General features: G+C 47.4%; 1 protein-coding gene and 1 long non-coding RNA gene across 2 annotated transcripts in view; both read left to right on the top strand.

Moving 5' to 3' along the window:
* The first annotated feature begins 6 nt into the window (after positions 1-6).
* LOC121669576 lies at positions 7-5933 on the top strand. The gene is made up of 2 exons (XR_006017808.1): positions 7-3987; positions 4900-5933. It is a non-coding gene; the product is annotated as an uncharacterized LOC121669576 (long non-coding RNA).
* Positions 5934-7879: 1946 nt separating this feature from the next.
* Positions 7880-20675, top strand: part of HSD17B12 (hydroxysteroid 17-beta dehydrogenase 12) — an 84836-nt gene continuing 72040 nt past the window's right edge. The window contains exon 1 of the mRNA XM_042038454.1: positions 7880-8086. Within this exon, the coding sequence (XP_041894388.1) occupies positions 7918-8086 (169 nt within the window). The 5' untranslated portion in view covers positions 7880-7917. The remainder of the gene's footprint in view (positions 8087-20675) is intronic.

A 20675-nucleotide genomic window follows, 5' to 3' on the forward strand; every position in this document is an offset into this window, starting at 1 on the left:
TGACTCAATAACAAAAGCAAAACAGCTCATATTTTAGTATTAAACAAAATTAAGGTGTTAACTGCTGTCACTAAGAGTAGGCCAAATCCATTCTTTGGCTGGTTTTATGTAACCAAGTCTGGAGGAAATGTGTACACGTATATGCTCATACACATGTATATATAAACATACACCTGCTTTGCTGCAGGTGCTGGCTGATGAGTAGAAGTAACAGAGGATCAATATGTACTGGGATGGACTGGGAACCTACACACTGAACAAAATCAAGTGTGCCAGGGCTTGGTTTGGTAGCAGTAGAGTCAAGAAGGGAGGGTTCACTGCAGCCTGCAGCAATGGGTTTTGGGTTGGTTTTCATTATTTTTTTGTTGGAATACTTTGGAGCCAGGCCATTGCTGCTGTAAATCTTCAGATTTCCGTTGAAGTCTCCAGAGGGGGATAGCGTTTTACACACCTTGAATAGATGGCTTTCTGGGTGGAAACATTATTATGGTGTCTTTGGTCCTATTTTGTTTTTAAACAATGGTGGTTTTGAAATGGCAGCTTTCATCATTGAAACTATAATGGCAGAACTCTTTAGGAAGTCTGCAAGCCAAACATTTTAAAGAAGTATGGATAATGTGATGAAAAATATACAGATGCATAATTGGGTTTTAAAGATAGATAGCAATCTGAGATCCTTTTTTTTGCCCTCACCTTCTGTCCCTGGTAGGGTCCTAGCTGCCTTCTGCCCTCACATTTCCTCTAGGAATGATACATTGTGCTTAATAAGCATTCAAAATGGCATTCATGTTTGTGAAATACTGGGAGTGGCCAAGACAAAGTCTTCTACAAGTACTGGCTTTTGGCAGGGGCACCTGAAGTGTCTGGCATGTGGATCTTTAAGGAGACACTTGAGGACTACAGATTTTTTAAAAAGGATGAGAAGGGAGAGATTTATTAGCAAATGTAGTCCATCATCTGGGTCTGAAAGTGAATGTATCATGCAAGATGACACTGAGTGTTAGCAGTGGTGTGAAGGACATTCATTCCTGAACTTTGTTCATTTTATGTGGACAAATATCTGTATCCCTTTTCTACAGGTACAAAACTAGGCAAAAGAGACATCAAGAATTAAACAATGAGTACACAGCATTTCATTTCTACAGATGATATTTTCAGCTCAAAATCAATATATTTCAGTGGGTTGTAGGATTGAAAAAGGTTAATCTGTTGCCATATTATTTCTCAAGTAAAAACATGCTTCACTTGGATTTGCTGCATGCACAACTATTAGAATTTTTTTTTTTGAGTAGTACTTGATTTCCAATGTTGCTGGTGATTATAAAACCCAGCCCTCACTTTGCATGCGTGTCCTACTAAGCCTTTCCTTGGTTTGCACAATGAGAGGATCTGGAGCTCCCCATTGCAATCACTTCTGAAAACTCTAAATAGGGAGTGGCAACAAAAAGAGGAATTTTGAGATTTTACAGGATTTTACACTTGTCAATCCATAGTAGGTAAAAGTGAAAATTCCCTGTATCAAGTATTAGAAGTCTGTAGTGTCATTTGTATTTTTTCCTGTTTGTAAGGGAAACTGAGCAGAGCTTCTCATAAAGAGCTGCAAACACCTGCATGGCACGTTAAATTTGCAATCTACAGACTCAACTAGTTGATATGCCAGCTGCTGTTTGGCTTTAGGCTCTGTTTGTCTTCCATTGCTACATTTGCCTGGAGTGTTTTGTTGTTGAGAAATTTGGGACTTTATTCCCTGAAGCAGGACAGGTTGCTGATGCCCGGGGTTTATTTGGGAAACAAGGAGTGTATAGCTGTTACACAGTGTGGTAACTTAAAATGCCCGAATGACTCGGTTTCAAAGCTAAGACTTGTGTTCCACAGCTGCCTTGTGTTTGCAGGTTTCTGCCCTTCTCAGAGAAACTATGCTCAAAAGTGTGCAATTGCAGATGAGTGACACATCAGTCAAAATTAGTGCTTAGTTGGTTATTTATTATGGCACTTAATGTTACCAGTTCCATCCCTTTCTCTCAGCCTGCTGTTCTCTGGCTCCTTTGCTCCTGAAGCTCTGCAGAGCAGGGCCGATCAGCTCGAGGTGCCTTATGCTAGGCCCACAGGAGTCCTGTACTGTAGGAGCTGACAGCGAGAGCCAGCTGGCAAGGCCCAAGTCTGAACCATGGATCCCCCAGCACCTGCTTCATGTGTAGCTTGCCAGGAGGGAGGAGGGTTACATAAATACCTGCTTCCAGAATTGCCCAAATACACCACTTTAACACATGCTTAAGATGTGTGCACAGGATGGGGCTGAGAATGTCTGCCCTAGCCCCTCCAGTCCCAGTGGCTTTCCCTCCCATCATTACAGCTGAAAGAAAAACAGTTACCGAGAAGAAATTCTTTACTGAGGGTGGTGAGGCACTGAAACAGGTTGCCCAGGCAAGCTGTGGATACCCCATCCCTGTGAGGGTTTAAGGCCATCTTGGATGGGGCTCTGAGAAACCTGGCCTTGTGAAAGGCATCCTTGCCCATGGCAAGAGAGTTGAAAGTAGATGATCTTTAAGGTCCCTTCCAACCCAGGCCATTCTATGGTTCTATGATACAATGTTTCTGTGTGCTGTGCAACAGCTGCAACCAAAATCACCTCTCCCAGCACACCTGTGCCATGCTGTTAAAGCACTTTACTGCTCTTTCAGGCAGAGGAGGGAAACCTGAATTCTTGGGTGAGTGTTAGACAGTGTATGGACTCAAAGGGGTACTATGACCTCTGCATGGAGATGGAGTAGGTGCCTAAGGAAAGGCTGAGGATCTGGAATTCCACACAAGGTATCTTGCCTCACCCCAGCATTACAATCAACTCAACAGTTGATGAGGTGTCTTGAGAGATTTGTTGGCATGTCTGAATGGTTCTTGTAGGGATCTTAACAGATGGACAATGAAGATTACATTCTTAGGTATTCTAATTTTTGCCTTCAGTGTGCACTGGGACAGGGTGTCATAATTTGGGGCTGTGGATTTAGGCAAAGACACACTGCAGTGCTCAGCACCACAGCAGCCAGGCCCTTTATTGAATCTGGCCTCACTGCAATAAGGGTGAGTAATGGTGAGAGAGGCATGAGAGCAGAATGACTGTACGGGGGGAGAGCTGCTCTTGAGTTGCTAGAGTGAAAAACATATTTGTAAAGGGATAAAATTAGTGCTGGGTACAAGAATGCCATTTAATGAAACAAATGACTACACTGCTCAGTGGCAGGAAAAAACGTGACACATCACAGATAACCAGCAGTCCCCCTTCCCTCTCTCAGGGTTGCTGCAGAGCAGACGGCACTTCTGGCTGCATTGGGCAGGCTGGGATGAGGAGTGGATCCCAGTGCTGGGGCCTCCCGAGTGCTGAGACCCCCAAGCCACAGGTCTCACTGTGGGGACAGTGAGTGACTGTCTTGTTTCTCACCTGTGGGCTTGTAGTGAGAGGAGTTTTCCTCAGGTACCGAGAGAGCAGGGCAGGAGGGAGGATGTGTGTGTGAGACAGGGGAACGTGGTTTCACTGAGATGCCTGATTGCTTGTGAGGTACTTGTGGCAGCAATGTCATAGAAAAGCTTCATAATAAAAATTGAATGTTTCTTCTTATTGGGTGCTCTTTTATCACCTATTCATTGTGTTTTATTGCTCCTGTGCTATATTTTTGTTTTCTTTGTCTCCTTTTGATGTCATCCTCTGTGTAGTTCTATATCCTTATTTTTTATTCCTTATTGTTGCATTTTTTAGTCATGCAGGTCTCTATTCCTTTAGCTTTGCTAAAGACTTCTCTTTCATCTCTCTTGTGATCTGCTGTACAGCTTGGCCACGATCCATATGATGGAGCAATGTAGCCAAGCTGTGGGTTGACTGAGGCTTGCATCACTGCCCTGACCCAGATTGCATCTGCAGTCATCTGGAACTGACTACACGCCTGAACTGATGAAAGAGGCTGTGGAAATAGGGATCTCTGGGGCCTTGGCAAGGTATCCTCATATACATGGGTATGCATGTTGATGTGTGAGTATACTCAAAATGTCTGTCTGTTCCATCAGCTCAGCCGACTGGGTGCTCCTTTGGGATTTGCAGCAGTTTACGGCAAATGGGAACAGACCTGCAAAGCTCATGAGAATACTGGGATTAACCCTGGAAAGGAGGTTATGCCTGTTGCTCAGGAATGTGTGATGCCCATAAGCAAGAGATCCAAAACCCCTCACTTGACCTTTGTATAATTCTTTCCCTTCCAGTGAGTCCCTTTCCCTGCCTGTGACTCATCTTCTTCTAAATGTAGACTGTAAGCCTCTCAGAGGACTGCCTTTCTCTCCGAGCCGAGTAGGATAAAAAATAGCAACACTGTTGAATAACCAGTATTATTTTTTTAACACAGAAAACTAGAGGACTGCCTTGCTGTGTCTGTGCTTCTCTGTCAAGGGGTTTATCAGTCCCCCTGAGAGAACAGTGGGGCAGGTTCTGTCCTGACCCACAACAAGAAGGTTGTTCAGACAAGAGGTCTCAGGAGCAGCACAGCTGCAGTGCAGTGGGCAGGAGATGTTACAATAAAAGATGGGTAGACTCTGACAAAGACAACAAATCTTTCATAGCACCCACGTACTTACTTCCCCATATCTGACCCATTTGTAATTGGCAGCATCCCCTTGGTAGCTGCAGTGCAGCTTACATGAATGTCCAGTAGGAAGTTGCCTGCTCCCTTCAGCAGGTTGCCCAACACTCATCTCCTTTCCTCCAACCTCTACATGAACTGTCCAGCTGCCCAGTCCACTTCTGTTGTCAATACTTGGTGACTCGGGTGACCATACTGTTACCTTCCATCCTTTGCTTCAGCTCTTGTGTTGTCTATGACTTGTAGTAGGTCTCTTTTCTACCTTTTCTTTTTCCAGATGCTTGTGCCATATCCACCTGTCCTCTGGAAGACAAAAGAGTGAGGATCAGTAGTGAGTCATTTATTCTGCAAAAATGGAACAGTTGAGAACTGCCTTGACAGCCGCTAGAAGAAAATAGTGTGATGTAGCCACAGCAAGCACGTTCATTCTAATAATTTACAATTGCACTGTGGTCCCAATGAGGAGTGGCACTCAACCTGCCTCTCATTACCTCTGTTCTTTTCATTTGCTGTAACAGTAGTTTCTTTCCAACACGCAAGTGTTTATGCAAAAGTGCCAGGATTCTCTATGCAGAGTAAAATAGGTTTACAAATTAAGGAAAGGCTGGTATGGAACAAGAGGAAACTTACTCCAGTATTTTGCACTTATTTGTAATTGAAGTCCTGTCTTTGGAGGGTGTTAGGTCAACTACACACTTGGTGAGGCCTATGAGGATTTTCCTTGTGTGATGAGTGCAGGAGTTAGCCCTAGCATATCGCACTACTCTAAAAATGGTGTCCAGTAAGCAACAGGTGGGCTCTCTTGGGAAAAATGCAGGAAGAAAATTTGGTGAGAGCTGGATCCTCATGAGTGACTGACAAACAAAAGAAAAAAAATTAGCTCATTTACCATGGGAATGGAAGGATGGATGTTTCCTGTTGTGAAATAGAGCCAAATCCTGTGACATCTGGCCTCCTATTAGGTCTGATACATGCTTATGATAAAGATTAATTTTTAAAAATCAACTGTAAAGTTATAGGTCAGCCAATAAGACAGTGACTTGACTAATTTTTCATTGCAAAGTGTATGATAGTTTCATGCCTTTAACTGACATGAGTGCAGACAGTGTATTATTGAATCCAAGGAAATTTGACTCTCAATATGAATTTAATTGTTTTCCACAAGTAGATTATGAACAGAAGCCTTTGATTTCTATTAATTATGTATTTTTGAGTGAAAAACTATTTTGTGTATATGTATTTAATAACAGGAAATGTAACAAACATTTATTTTTATTAAACTAATAAAAGGGATAAACCTATCACAGCAAATTTTTTATTAATTTCTTTGGTCTTGTTCCCCTTACCATAGATGAAAAGTCATAAAGTGCAACCTCGGGTATCTGAGAACGCACAGTTCTTTGCATCAGGTAGTTGATGTCATGCAAATGCATCTTGTTTGTAAATGAGAGCTTCGAGGTGACAGTAGTGCTTGTAACTGCACTCAAATGGCACCATGGTCAGGTTGTGGCCTCAAGGTGAAACACTCAGGGTATTGCTTATCTGTTACAATTAAGGTGGCACCTTACATGAGCTCTTTCCAAACTCTGAAGCAGGCAAAGGTTGGGAAATGTGGAATGGGGTGAGGAAGGAGAAATTGTAGAGCACTTGTAAATCCATTCAGTTTACAAGAAGCGGTCTGCAGGAGTGGATCTGCAAAAGGAAGCCAGGCCTGAGGTGTGCCAGGGTTTGGCAGATTAGGCTCCTGGAGGCTGCATCTGCCATCGACATGGTGTGTGGCGAGTAACACAAAGGAGTGGATGAGGGAAACATGGCTGCAGCCTGGCAGCTGGTACAGCTTGGAGATCTTCAGCAGTGGTGGCTGGATTTGGGTATGACGTATTTGCCAGTCCAGGAGAGAAAGGAAAGGCAACACTGAGACTACCGCCTATGCTACATGTTTTTAACAGCTCAGATGGATGTGGATCTCCAAAAAACCTCATCTAGAGAAGGTTTCCTACTGTTTGAACTAAGGTCATTGTCAAACAAATTGTATAAAAGGCTTGTTTTCTAGAAAAAAATATTGGCACTGAAAGTTGCAAGAGGCTCCCTTTAAAAACATCAGTCCCCTCCACCTCAGCTGGTCTTCTCTAACATTTGAACTGACCCACACTTTACACCAAATTGCCACCGATTTTCCATGTTCCTGGGCCCCTCCCGCCGTTTCAGCCTGTTGAGGCAATACATCTCAAGCATGAGCTATTTCAGGGCTTCAGCCTCCCACAGCCTACACCGCCCCACCTCCTCTCCGCCCCAGGCTCCCTCCTGGGAGGGAGGGAAAAATCCGGGCCCGCCTGTGAGGTACGGGTGGCATGGCCCTAGCAGGTGGCTGGAGGTGGGACAGAAGCAGCGGAGCTTTGTGCCCTTCGCCACCATGGAAGCAGCCACAGACGGGGTGGGTGTGTGTGTCGTTTCAGAGGTATCTCCTTACACTCCTCCCAAATCCCGGCGTTCCTAACCCATCGTGTGTGGGGCTCTGGGAGAGAGGTCGTGTCAAACGGGCAAGTGAAGGGCGACAGGGCCGGGAAAGTCCAGCCATGGCACAAGTGGTCAGCTCAGGGCAAATATTTTAGGAAGCCCCCGTTGACCCTGGATCTTGTCGGGGAAGGCAGATCGAGGCCGGTCAGACGGGAGAGCGCCGCCAGTCCCGCGGTGCGTGGGGTGCAGGGGCAGCTGGGCTGTGGTGCCAAGCCCCGCTTTCCCCGGGATGGACTTTCCCCGGTGCGGGTTCCCTGTGCCCAGGGGTCCCTGCGGCCCCGTGGAGCGGCGATCGCGGCGCGGTTCCGTGGGCGAGCGCAGTGCGGGGCTGGGGGGAGGGGAACCGAGGGACATATTCGAGTGCGAGGCGGAGCCTGAGCATTTTATGAATGGGCTCATATGACGTCAGTGAGGGCGGGAGCAGAGGCCCCGTCTCCTACCAATCCTGCGAGGCTCCTGGGCGGTGGAACCAATCGAAGTGCGGCGGCGGGGTGACGGCCATCCTCGCCGGCCAATAGCGGCAAGAGAGCGGTGCCGACCACGTGGGGCGCAGGCCGCAAGTAGTACGGGGGCGTGTGGCCGCTCGCTGCCTGCCCCCCCCTTCCCGGCGCGGCGGGGCCGGGCGGCCCCAGGGCGGGCGGGCCCGGCCGCGTTGCCGGGTTACCCGGTGGCTGAGCGGCCCCTCCGCCAATCGCGGCGGGGCGGGGGCGGGCGCCGTGACGGCTGCGGGGCGGCGGTGGCCGGGAGGGCTCAGTCCGGCCGCGGCAGCCTCCGCAGCATGGTGGCTCCCGCCGCGCTCCCGGCCGCCGGCCTCCTCTACTGGGTGGGCGCGCTGGGCGCTCTCTACGCGGCGGCGCTGGCCTCGTACCGCCTTCTGGCCGGGCTCCGCGTCTGGGTGCTGGGCAGCGGCGCGGCCGCCGTGGGGCCGGCGCTGGGCGCCTGGGCAGGTGAGTGCGCGTCCTGGCCGCCCCCGCCGCGGCTCTTTCTCCGGTGTCCTCCTCGGGCCGGGGTAGGGACCTCGCGGAGGAGCGGCCTCAGCCCGGCAGCGAGGGGGGCGCGGGCGGCGGGGACCGGGGCAGTTTGGCGGAGCGCCCGGGGGGGACAGCCGGGTCCGGGGCAGGCCGGTCTGGGGCAGTCGCTGAGGGGCCGGCGCGTTCCGCTGCTCTGTCGGGCGCGCCCCCGCCGAGCCGGGTGCCGCTCTCACGCTCCCCGCGAAATCTGCGGGGCCGGAGCGCGCCGGTCGGGTCGGTCCTGAGAGAAGCGCCCAGTGTTGGGACTTGTGGGCGGGCGCCCCCCCACGGCGTGTTTGAACTTGGTGTCTCCGGGGCGGCCGGGCGCGCAGCGCGGCTCCGGGGCCGCGCAGCCGGGGCCGCTCCGCAGTTCCCAGCGCGGCCGGTCGGTGCGCGCCGCCCCCTGCGCGCGGCCTCGCACCTCATCGCTGACGTCAGGCCCGCCCCGGCCCCGCCGCCCCCGGAGCCGCGGCCGCTCCCGGCGCAGCGGGAACCGGGGGCCGCGCAGCCCCTGCCCCGCACCGGGAGCAGCGGGCGAACGGCGGCAGCCGCGGCTGCCCCGGAAGGAGCGCCGGGCCGTAGGGCGAGGGAAGAGCCCCGCCGAGAGCGGCGGGCAGACGGCGGAGCGGCGCGGAACTTGTGCCAGCTCCGCCTGCTCCTGCAGCTCGACCCCTCCTCGGTCCCGGGCCGCGCTCAGGAAGGGACTGAAGCACGACTGGCCCTCCCTGTGGAGGGGGTGACAGTGGCGGTGGCAGGGAAGGGGTGGCGACAGCATTTAGCTGGCATCCCAGAAATACAGGAGCGCTGTGGAACTACAGCAGAGGCTGTTACCAGGGTATTTTCAGTGCTACGCTGCTCTAACTTTTCTCAGTACTTCGATTCCTGGTCAGAGGAGCCACGCTGGGGAAAAACAATTTCTTCCATCTGAGTCTTCCCCTGTGGCCTGTAAGTAATGATGAGGGGTTCTCTGCCAGTGCAACAGATCAGGCCAAGGGAATTTTCAAATCCATTCTGGCCAAAGTCAGTGGGAAGGGCAAGTCCTGTGCCTGATTGGGAATTGATAAAGTGGGCCACAAAAATAATTGTAAAGTGTAAGAGGTGTGAGTTTAAGATGAGATGATAGTTTAAAAGGCTGCAAAAGGTACTTCCTTCCCTCAAGGGGAGTAGGAGGACATCAAGTGCTCAGCTGCTGCAGCTGCTTGCAGGTGTCAGACCTGTAGGTAGAGCAGTCCTGCAACAAGCTGGTCCATTGGCTTATGACAGTGCTCCCCCATAGCCTCTGCTGCAGCCAACACCGAACTTGTCTATGAACATGTGGCTGAGTAGTTGGATGTCTGCTTGTGTGAGACACCAGTAAACCAGCGCTGCTACTGGCAGCATACATAATGCCAGAGCATGTCCTGAGCCCTGTATGTACACAGGCTTGAAATGCTGCAGCAGTGTCTTGGACAAGTTACAGCTTTACGTACAAATGACTAAGGCCCAGGTTTCCCTTTCAGCTGGAGAAGTGTTATGCCTGTTAAAGATATAGTTGGCACAGGACACCCAAACCCTCTTTGACCTTCTGATGTTGATTTTGAATGTATCATGTATGTACATGTACAATGAATGTAATTATCAGTTGCCTGCTGACTTGTGGTGCATCACAGAAGTCTTGGTGACCACTTGAGCTCGTTTTGCATTGTCGCAAACATGGAAGTTTGCAGTGCTTGAGCCAAATGCCAGCTTATCAGCTGGAACCGCAAACTGTAGACAGCAGATCTTCCCACAGTCACATCCTCAAACATCCAGAGAACTGCAGTGCAAATGTCCTCTGTCACTGTTTTGTACAAGTGCAGGCAGCAGCAGGCCACTGCATGTGGCCAATGGCTGTTCACAGAAATTGCTCTTTCTCTGCCACGATTGTGATCTTCAAGGCGAGGAGGAAGAGGAGCACTGGCAGCACAGCTAAATTCCCTGTTTATTGCTCTGCTCTAAAGTGGGAGCACTGCTGCAGTGTCAAGGAGAATGGAGAAAGAGGGTGATGGTGCCTGCTGTCACTATAGGAAGATGTGTGGCCATCATGAGCTAGCTGTTGTGTGTCCTCTGTGTGCAGCTGATGCAGGTGAGATGCTGCTTTATTGGGGCAGCTGCTGTAGTCTCCAGCTGAAATGAAGAGAGGTTGTCTTTGTCTGAATAAGCACTGGGGTGGTTTGCCCTGAAGTATATTGTGGCTGGCCAGGGTCTCTGTTCCCTCTCATGGAAAGGAGGATGGAGGCATAGCTGCAGATATGTTGGGTCACCTTGAGAATTAGCAAATTACTAAGTCATACTGTAGGAAGAAGTGCATTTCCTCTTTTTTTCTGGTATTTTAATAACCAGTGGTTTTTGATGCAAATTGGCTGCTGTAGTTACTGTGTCAATGTATTCTTTCTAGTGCACAAATAGAAAGCAACTTTACAAAAACCCTAAACCACAAGTCCTTTTGGAAGGACTTCTTACTGCCCTTTAGCTCTTCTGCATGTCTGAAATTGGATTGCAAATTCTATCCCTGTTTTCTCAGAGGTTTTTTTGGATGTATGTATGGAATTGCTTCTGTCTATGCTCTGTCTGGTATGTAGAAGGAGGGGACATGAGGAGGAAGAACAACTATGTGAACTGGTAATGTACTCTGGGAAAATTAGGTTTGTACTACTTGAAATAGCATCTCTTTTGACAAAAAATTAGTTTTTCTACAGTCACAATTATGTGCGAAAGTCCGGATGCAGCTTTTCTGGTTTTCTCTCCATATAACTTGCATCTGGCTTGCTTTTTGGCTACTGTACAGTGAAGTACACTATGGAAGTTGGGTGCATGTCTCAATGGGAGATTTCTGGGTGCATCTTGAGAGAGTATACAGTGAAAACTCCCACGTTGAATGTTCTACCTTTAATGTGCCTCATGAGTTGGTAAAAGAAGATAAGAATAACAGCTCCTGTGACTGAAAAACAATGTAGCTAAATAAACCACACACACTCAACAGGACCAGAGTGCCAAGGAGTCATTCTGAATTCACCAAGAATACAGCCAAGATGTGGCTGTTTTCCTGCCTTCCTCTAGGCAGACAGATCTGTTGGTAGTGCTGGTGGTAGTGATCCATAGTGGTATTTCCTTAGGTTGGATGAGAGTCCTATTCTTCTCCCATTGATGGTAGTGGCAGGCAGCCACCTTGCTTCTCTGCCATTGAAAATTGGGTGTATTCTGGAGTACAGAGTGTCTGGAGCAGGGAACTGTCTGCTGCTGTTATAGCTCCCATTTGGAGAGTTGCCATGTCTCCTATTTTAGGAAGCTGCCTCTTTTTCTGGAAAACATGAAATTGTTTTTCTGCTCCTTCCCTTCAGTAACTTGGTGAAATGAATTCAAAATTCTATGGTAATTTAGACTGGGAGGGACCACAGGAGGCTTGTAGTCCAACCTCCTGTTTGGAGCAGGGTCAGCTGTGGGATCAGACCAATTCAGTATATGCAGATAATCAACTTTGTATATTCAGAACATACTGTCAGTGCAAGTTGGATTGATCTGGTGTTGTAAAGCATCTAACATCTTGGTTGTGTCAGTACTTGGTTGTGGGGATACTTAATCTTTTTCTTTCTTTTTTTCCTGTCTCAACATGGCAAATATTTTGATGATAAATGTGTTTTTTTCCCCCCAGTTTGTTGTAGCTGAAGCAATGTGTTAATTGGAAACAAAGTTCATTTTGTTTGTGTGATTGGCCATGTGACACTTGAAGAAAAGTCCTGCTTTCCTTCAAGCCTCACAGTGACTTAGAAAAGTATCCACTTCTTCCCTCAGTGCCTTTGACAGAGTCATGGTTGAATAATCATACATTTAGTGGTTACAAGATTTCTGATAGCGGTGATGCTTTCTCATGTGGTGAATACAGCTGTACAGTTGTATTTGGGCCAACAAACATTTGTGAAGATGAGCTTGCCTTAATTAAGCTTCTTGGAGTTTATTCACTAACATGCAAAATTAACTAAATGTGGGCAATTTGCTCTAGATTTCTTAAAAAAGAATTTGTGAGAGGTCGTTAATCAGGATGGTGCTCTCAACTGCCTCTAACTTTCTGTAATTTGATTTTAGGCAAAACCCCCCCTTATTCAGTCTTAAACCATTCTTTTCCTGTGTAAATATTTAACAAAAACTTTTTTGAGCAGCAGCAAAGCTGGGTGACCCTCTCTGCCTTCTTATTGGCTTCTTTTACTTGGCAAGGGCTACACGTAGTCCAGCATCTAAAAATAGCAGCTTGTGTACCAGGGCCACTGAGGGAGGCATGAAAAATGTATGCAACTGAGTACATGAGCAGTGGAGTAGATACTTGTGTCTGTACAGTCAGGTCTTTTAAAAACTAAGAATATGGGGGTGATTCCCAGACTCTTGTTGACTAGTAAGTTGGGGTAATAGCAAGCTCTGTAACTCAGACCTTATCAATAATATTATTAAATTAATAAGAAGTGGTGCTTACGTAAAGAGGAAGAAGTGACTAGCTGGATTTTGTGCTTGTAAATGGTTTGAGTTAGATTCCATCTGTAAGATTATGCTTTCTGCAGTCCCTAAAAATGGTGTCTTATGAAACAGACCCTGATCCTTATAAAGTTCTTGGGATATCCTTAACGAAATAAGTCAGATGGTAAATTATTTTAGTTACAATTTAAGAACTCCATACAAAGGACGTTCACTTTACTGCTGACCAGGTGCTAATTGTTGATGACTTTGAGCAGCTTTCACAAGCAGTGTCATTTTTCAGACTCCTTAGCATCGAGTGAAATAGTTGTTACCTTAAAGCTTCTTAGTTTTCTGCAAGTGAGTTTCAACCCCTGTTGCACAAACGAATGCAGTCTTGCTTTGCAGGTGTTTCACAATTTGCAGTGATAGATAGTTGACAGACCATGTCACAATTCACTGTTGCAGATTTAAACAGCCACCCTGGAGCAATGCGTGGTGAGGGTGTAATTAGTAGGGAAATGGAGGGGGAGGGCGTTTCAACCTCTCTGAGTGTTGCTCTCCCTGCAAGATGTGAGAGGAGAGGCTCTGCCCAGCTCCCTGTTATCCCTGCACACGAGTGCTTGGCTGGTGTGTGCAGAGCTTTGGGGGGAGCTTTTGGTTATCTCTGCTTCTTTAGCTGAATCACTTATTCAGGGATTTATCGTCTTCAGCACTTCAGGTCCATGGTGAAGGTCTTCTGGCCTTGTTGTCAATTCTGGACGATACCCTTGTATGAAATAAAGCATGACACTTGTTAACCTGAAAAGTACTGTCAAGAATGTGTGAAAATATGCCAGCTTGCTTGTAAACTAACTTGTGATTGTGACAGCTCAAGTGAAATGTGCAGCCTGAACTCAGAGCATGTTTTGTTTTCTTGTATGGCTATTTGCAAAGTGCTTCTGAAGGGTTACTGCACTGAGGAGTGGCTCAGAGAACAGTCTGATTCAAGCATCCTAATCCTGTCTGTACTTCCCAGGAGTACGGTGCTCCAGTGTGTATGGGTCTTTTTTTTCCTTTTTGCCATGTAATGTTTCCAAGTATCCATCCTAAATTTTCTCTAGTGAAAAAATTAGCTGCCTTTAGTCATCAGTCCTACTCATAGCTTGTCATTTAGAAGACTTCTGTCAGTGTATCCCTCCAGCCTGTGCTTTGTTGGACTGAGCAAACAATGCTCTTCCAGAGCAGCCCAGAAGAAGTGGGATCTCTGACCCTGTTTCTCTACACTCGGTAGCTCGCACTGTGTGGTGTTTGGGGGGGCCGTAACTCCTACAGAGACCTTGCAGCTCTTGGTGAGTCAGGGAGGCTCTCTAGTATTTTTAACATAGGCTACAGCTATTAACATACCCCAAAATCAGTTCTGCTTCCTGGACAGTATAAAGGAATGAACCATACTCTGCTGTTTTCTACAATTTTTCTCTCTTTCTGGTGCTTGATTACTTCTTTCGGGTGTTTTCATTTGCACATGATGTTACTGACTGTTTAAACCTCTGCTTAGTAGGATTGCTCAACACTTACTGCATTAAGTGCTCCTTCTTGCACTCTCTGGTCAGAAGAGTAGAGGGAGAGCAACTACTCAGAGCCCAGCTGTCCAGAATCCCAGTTCTGCTGTGTCCTCGCTGAGGGACTTCAGCCCTTCTCTTCTGGCTTGTTGCCAGCACACCAAATGTGTATGTGTGGGCACGAGCAGCCTCAGCATCAACCAAGCTCATAATCTACAGCTCTGCAGTTTGATTCAGAACATGAACAGACTTTGCCATGTTTAGCTGCAGGAGCAGAGAGATGTATGTGGAGGAGGGTTAGATACTGTAGTATGGTTTCTCCACCTGCAAAAAAACCCCACCAGCTAATGGTGAGTGGAGGACAGATGTTTGTGTTAAGGTGAAAAGAATACCCATAAACAGCCTGAGAGAGAAATGCTTGACAATTTATTAACTTGGGGATGTATAGCTGTGTTCTTTTAAGCTAGCTCATTCTCCCAATCTTCTGTGTGTTTTAAAGTAGAAATACTTGTAATGGAAACTGGTTACTTAAAACTAGAGAATTTGTACAAGGATATAATCTAGAGTAATATCTTGCTCCAGTTTCTTTGTTTTGCTCTTTCGGCCAGTGTACTTCCCTCCCTCTGGGAATTACCTATGAGGTGCCCTGGTGATGGCAAGGAAAGGCATTGTGTAGAAGTGGTGAGCACACAAGTGTCTTCAGCGAGGAAGTCCCAGCTGGAATTATGCTGGGTGTTAGTGCCAGCTGGGTAAATGCACTCCCGTGTAAGGAGCAAGTAAGCTGGCAGGAGGCCCTGAGGGTTTGAGGGCAGAGATGAATGTCCTTTGGGAAAACTGCAGCCGTTCTCCACCTAGGAATTGTTTTTTGGTAGGTGGGTGAAACACGTTGTTCTTGGTTTTATGAATATATTAATTCCTAATCCATAGGGTGAGGATGACCATCTCTGCTATGTAAGGGATAACACTGAGAAAGTATCTTTCCTGAATATTCTAACAGAAATGCCAAATGTGATTCTTTAGGCCTGTTTACAAGCACATGTGGGATAAACACTGTAACTAGTAGGTAAAGCATCCATGTGTTTGGCTTGCATGGTTTAATCACTTACCTAAGTTGCTGTGTCTAGCTTCAGATGACTTCTGGGGCTCACTTACTGATGAGTTTTAGGAAACCTGGGTTCTTAGAGAAAAGCAGAAGATTTTTCAGATTAAGTACATTAATATCTAAAAATGCTAGAATTAGGGCAATTCAAGTTCCTTCCCCTGTAGTACATTTAATTGCACAAAATAATTCTACTTTAAATCTGCTGGGTTTTGACTCCTGATTTAACCTTAAAATAATATATTGTTTTTCAAATCTATGCAAGTTCCCAGATTCCTGGAATTAAAGTCTAGAGCAATGCACCATCACCCACTGGGTGAGTCATTAGCAAGTGCTGAAATCCTTTTCCACAATATAAACGTCTCCAGCTAACATGGGAAGAGAGCTATATGCAAAATTTCCTACTGAGCTTCTAATCCACTCCATTGCCCTCAGCAGCAGATGGTGACACCTAAAAGCCTGGGGTTTAGTTGTAGGTTTTGAAAGAAACCTCTTATTAAGCAGTTCTTAAAACTGGAGTTGAGATGTCCAGAAGCTGAGCCTCAGGGAAAATAGTGCCTGTCCCATTGTTTCTTGTACTTCTTTTCCTATTTTTGTTATCCTTCCTGCTTCTTTCTCTCCTGAGGGTTCTCTTGTGTTTCTCTCATGATTCAGTTGCTTGTCAGTTGTGGGAGACAGCTGGGTGGCTCAGGTTCAGGCATGGTCTGTATATGTGCAGAACTTACTGGTTGACGGTACAGATTTGGTTTTGGTTGCACGTTTTGGTATTTTTTTGTTTTTTACACCTCCCTTCTATTTTCTCCTCTTAAGCAATTGTGAACCACATATTCTAAAGGGTGTGTTCCATCAGTCATGCCAGAGGGACAGCTGTGTCTCCATTTCTTGAGGAGCTCTATATTTAATGGACAAGGAAGAGCAGACTTGAGGAGCTCAGCTCTAGGGTTGTTAATCAGCACAATTTTCCCAAAGGATTTTTGTGTATGTTAGAAGACTACCACAGAAGCAGAAAGGGAGAAAAGGTGTAGTGAGAGAAGGGGAATGGGAGAGAAGGGAAATAAGCTCAATGGGACAAAGGTTTTTGTTGTTGAGGGGAAGAAACTGTTGTGCAGAGACTAAAGAATCTGATCTCCTTACAAGGTATCTAGTCCCTGCTTTTAGATGGAGAGGTTTGCACATGTGTGGGAGGATGCATATAGGTACAGAAAGTAGAAGGCAGAGAACTATCTCCAGTTGTGCAGCTGCTGTTACCCAACCAACACTTGCTTATGCTTGCATGCTGCTCTTCTCCATACTCTACTTCACCACTGGATCCTTGTTCCAACAAGTCCCACTTCCACATTCCTCATCTGTGACTGGCTGATCTGTTTCTCCAAAACTCTTCCATTGTTCTGAAGTCTCTGGAAGACGCGTTTCCCATAGGCTTCTACCCCTTTGCTCCCTTCCCTTCTTATCCTGCCAGCAAAGATGCTTAATCTATAAACTTGTTAGTCTCTATTATTTTGTGTAAATATTTTTTTCTTGAAAGAGGCGTATATGCCCAGTATTCCTGCTGTCTCAGTTCCATCTGCCAAAGAGCTCTTCACCCCCACAGCATGGATTCAGCATGGCTCACGAGTCAGATCTCTAACAGGAGAGAGAAGCAGCAAGGATAGGGCAGTGAAGGGTCACTGCTCTGCTGGAAGAAGCTGCTGCTCTGTCAGTAGTTGAACAAGGGATTAGAGTTAGGATGTCTTGCAGTTTGTTCTGCCCTCAATTGTCCTACGTGTCCAACCCAGTGTTTGTGTGGCATGGCAGAAAGGGATGTGTACTCCTGTCAACTTGCAGGTGTGCTTAAAGGCAAGTTACCTGTCCTGATACAAACTCATTATCTCAGTCTTTTTGTCCTGGTAGACCCAGATCTATGGCAAAACTTTTGGGGCTCCGTGACTTGGTGTTGGTTCCTAGATTTTGATCTAGAATACTCCATTTGGTGAACTGGTTCTTCACCTTGGGTGTTCACTCTAACCTCCAGAGCCTTGTTCATGTTCCTTTGCACTGGAATCAGTTTGCTGACACTCTCACATTGTGTCAGTTTATAAATGAGATGCCTTCAGTCCAAGAGTGGGTGTGTGTTTTTACATCATGGCTTTCTGATGTAAAAGTTTGGTGCAGAGAGAGGGAGAAGGTAGATGGAGAGCTCTCGTCTTGCTTTTTTCCTCTTTATGATAGCTGTGATGTTGGTCTGGTTGAGGAGTGTGCCCTGCAGAAAATAAGTCACTTGGGGCTATTTATGCTCCATAGACTGCTTTGGTCATATGAATTCCAGTGCTGGTGCAACAGAAGGGAAACTTGGCAGTATTACGGAACTGTATGTTGAAGATACAGTTGAGCCCAGTGGTCAGCTTGAGTTGCTCCAAGACCAGGCTGCTGCCAAAAGAATTGCTGCTGCTCTGGTCACTGGCTGGGAGCTCTTGCTGCTTCCCTTACGTTGCCTTGCTCAATGTGTGGTGGTGGTGTTGGTGAGGTCTGCTTGTGTGGCTGACCTCTAACTCTGCAAGGAGGACCCAACCAAGGAAGAAGCTGCTGGGGTCAGCTTCTGAGCTGCCTGAAAAGCGATTGGCAAACAGATGCTGAGGAAGCAGGTAGGCATGGGTGGTTGGATGACATCCTGCAGCTAAGCTGGCTGAAACTGAGCCTAAAACTGCAGGAGGAGCCTGTTGTCAGTTCTGTTGCTTGGCCCCATCTTGGTGGGCTGTTCCAAAGTCTTGTTTTGCTTGGTTCTTTGTGGGTCAAGATGGGTGGCATGTACCTCTTGTGTGTTTGAGAGGATTGTTTATAAGAGCAGAGTATGATTTTGGAAGACCCTGCTAACAGGTTTTAACTAGCTCCTTTCCTTTTCAAAGACTAGGATAATGGTGGTGTATTGCTTTGATAGCTGGGGTATTAATTTGAAGAAATAAACCTCTTTGTCATTCCTTCTACAATAGTTTATAGTATTCTGTTCTTCCTGTAACCTTGTCCTTGGGGTCAGACTGGTTGTGCTTGGCTGTATTTCAAACTCTTACTCTGGTAACCAAATTCTTGATGCTTCACAGTGTTTGAAAATGGTGGGGTGGGAATCTGTTAATTGAAAGTCTTTGTAAGCCAAGAAATTTTACTAAAATGAAAGAGATGGGTTTTCAACCTGCCAGCTATGCAGAATTTTGGTAGCATCTCATCCCAGCTGGATTTGTCACTTAGTTGCTGTTGCTGGTTGTGGAATCAAAGTGTAGAATTTCCGATGTAAAACATTGCCTTGGCAACATTTGAAAATAATGCATTTGTTCAGAAAAATGTTAGTGTGACGTTCCAGCATAGACTAGCTTGTTTCAGTCACTGTTAGTAAGCTTTGGATTGAAACTGTGTTTCTTGTGCACTAACCTAGAATTTGTCTCCTCAAACTGACTTCCAGCATAAATTCTCTACAAAGTGAGGAAGCAGATTTGAGTAACAATAGATCTTTTCTCATAAATGCATATTGTTTTAAAATAGCCTTTACTGTAGAAGTTGGTTTATATATTCATTTTAAAGCCTTACTTTGTGGGGAATTAGTACTATGGGATGCATGTAAGTAAGGGATGCTGATCAAAACTTTTAATGCCCAGTGTGGTACTATATGCACATATTCTTACCAGCTGTGGATTTTCTGCAGTCTGAAGTTTGCCCTTATTCCTAAATCCTGGAGCAGTGGTCATGTTCTTAAAAAGCTTTTTTTTTTTTTTCTTTTCCCTCCTCTTCCTTAAGGTGTCTTAGTTCCTTTGATGCAAGCTTCTTCCTCTAGCCACAATGGCAATTTTCAGCAGGAGTGGTGCACCTAAATTCAGTGCTGTGACAGTTTGCATGTGCAATGGCCTGCTTGGCCTGTAACCAGACTATGCTGTGCCCCAGCTGGCCTGTGTTTGTCCCGTGAGTGTGTCCTGGTGCTTGTGGGACAGCAGTGTTTTGGTGAGGTGGCACTGGCTGTCTGAACATGTAAGAAGGGTTTACAGGACCTGAAGGAGAGCAGCAGAGATGCTGGCACAGGCCCCATTGGCAGGGGGGAGCTTTGTGCAATTTTTACAGCTCTTTTGGGAGAGAGGCTAGAAGGACTTGTGGATAATAAAGCTGTTTTGTCAGTCTGGTTCTGATCAGTGGACTAAAGGTACCAAGATCAGTCTATGCAGATGTGGTAAGAACAACCTCCATTGCTCTTCCTAGTGCCTGACTTCTAAAGGAGGCTTTTCTCTTGGACCAGAGACAGAAGTTCAATAGTTGGCCCCCAGTCCCACTCAGAGAGGAGCTGGGGAAGCACTAGTGAAAATCTTTTCTGCTGTGGAACCTACAAAGTTTTCTAAATCAAAGAGTCCTTGAGAAGCTGGGATAGGAGGGCTGCAAGAATGGGGTGTCAAAAAAGGAAGGAAAGCAGCAAGTAGAAGAGAGATGGGGCCGGAGGTACCTGAAGTCAATCAGGGAGCCAGAGCAGTGCAACCTGTGCATAATGCTTTCCAGAGCATCCTGGCAGTTGGTGCAGGCTGTTTTCCCTTTATAGCATTGCATCTGTGGATAGGGGGTGTTGCTGAAAATTCCTCTGAGCTACGTTTTTTCTGAGCTATGGCTGCTGGTCTGCTTGCTTGGGACAAGCTGAAGAATCCTGTCACCATTTGCTTGAGTGGACTCTGTAAATGAAAAAGGGCACTGGAGAGATTGCAGTGAAGACCTTGGAAGGAGGTTGTGGTGGATCTTGACAGGGGAGTGCTGCATTCTTGGTATAACTCTGCATAGAAGTTTCCACTTTGTCAGGGACAAGGTGAATAGTTCTGTGTCTGTGCCAGTGTTCCCTGATGGAGCCGGGGCTCAGTGGGACCTGAAATCCATGTGTGGTGCGGGCTGGCCGGCCCGGAGTCCTTCTCTCTGCCGGGCGTGTGTCCTGCTGCCTTGTGCTTGGGACAGGAGTACGCAGGGCTGCTGGCCGCGAGCTAAGGGCGAGTCCTCTGCTGTGGGAGGATCCTGTGTGAAGGCCGGCTGCGGAGACCCGTGGGGCAGGTGGCAGCGAGGGATGCGGGGAATGCCCTCGGCTGAGCCTCAGCTCAGCTTGGCCCGGGCTGGGCGCGCTGGTGGCTCCGCGCTGGTCCTGTTGGAAGCCTGGCGCTCGGGCAATGCCGGCCGGGAGCGGGGATCCTGCGCCCCGAGATCGTGCATGCTTAGTGTAAGGGCGCCGATCGCCCCGTGCGCCCGTGATGCGGGCGTGCTGGGATCAGTGTCCCGGAATAGGGCGTGCTCCTGGCACGCCGGGCCGGGCCTCACGCGTGGGCACGGGGCAGCGGCCGCAGGGCGCCGGCGCCCCGGGCCGTCCGTCCGTCCGTCCGTCTGTCCGCCCCCGCCCGCCCGCCCGCCGCAGCGCAGCAGCGCCCCCTGCCGGTCCGCACAA

Source organism: Corvus kubaryi, unplaced genomic scaffold, assembly GCF_017639235.1.
Source record: "Corvus kubaryi isolate FWS band 111438036 unplaced genomic scaffold, C.kubaryi_AGA036_p1.0 37392, whole genome shotgun sequence".
In the NCBI taxonomy this organism is placed as follows: domain Eukaryota; kingdom Metazoa; phylum Chordata; class Aves; order Passeriformes; family Corvidae; genus Corvus; species Corvus kubaryi.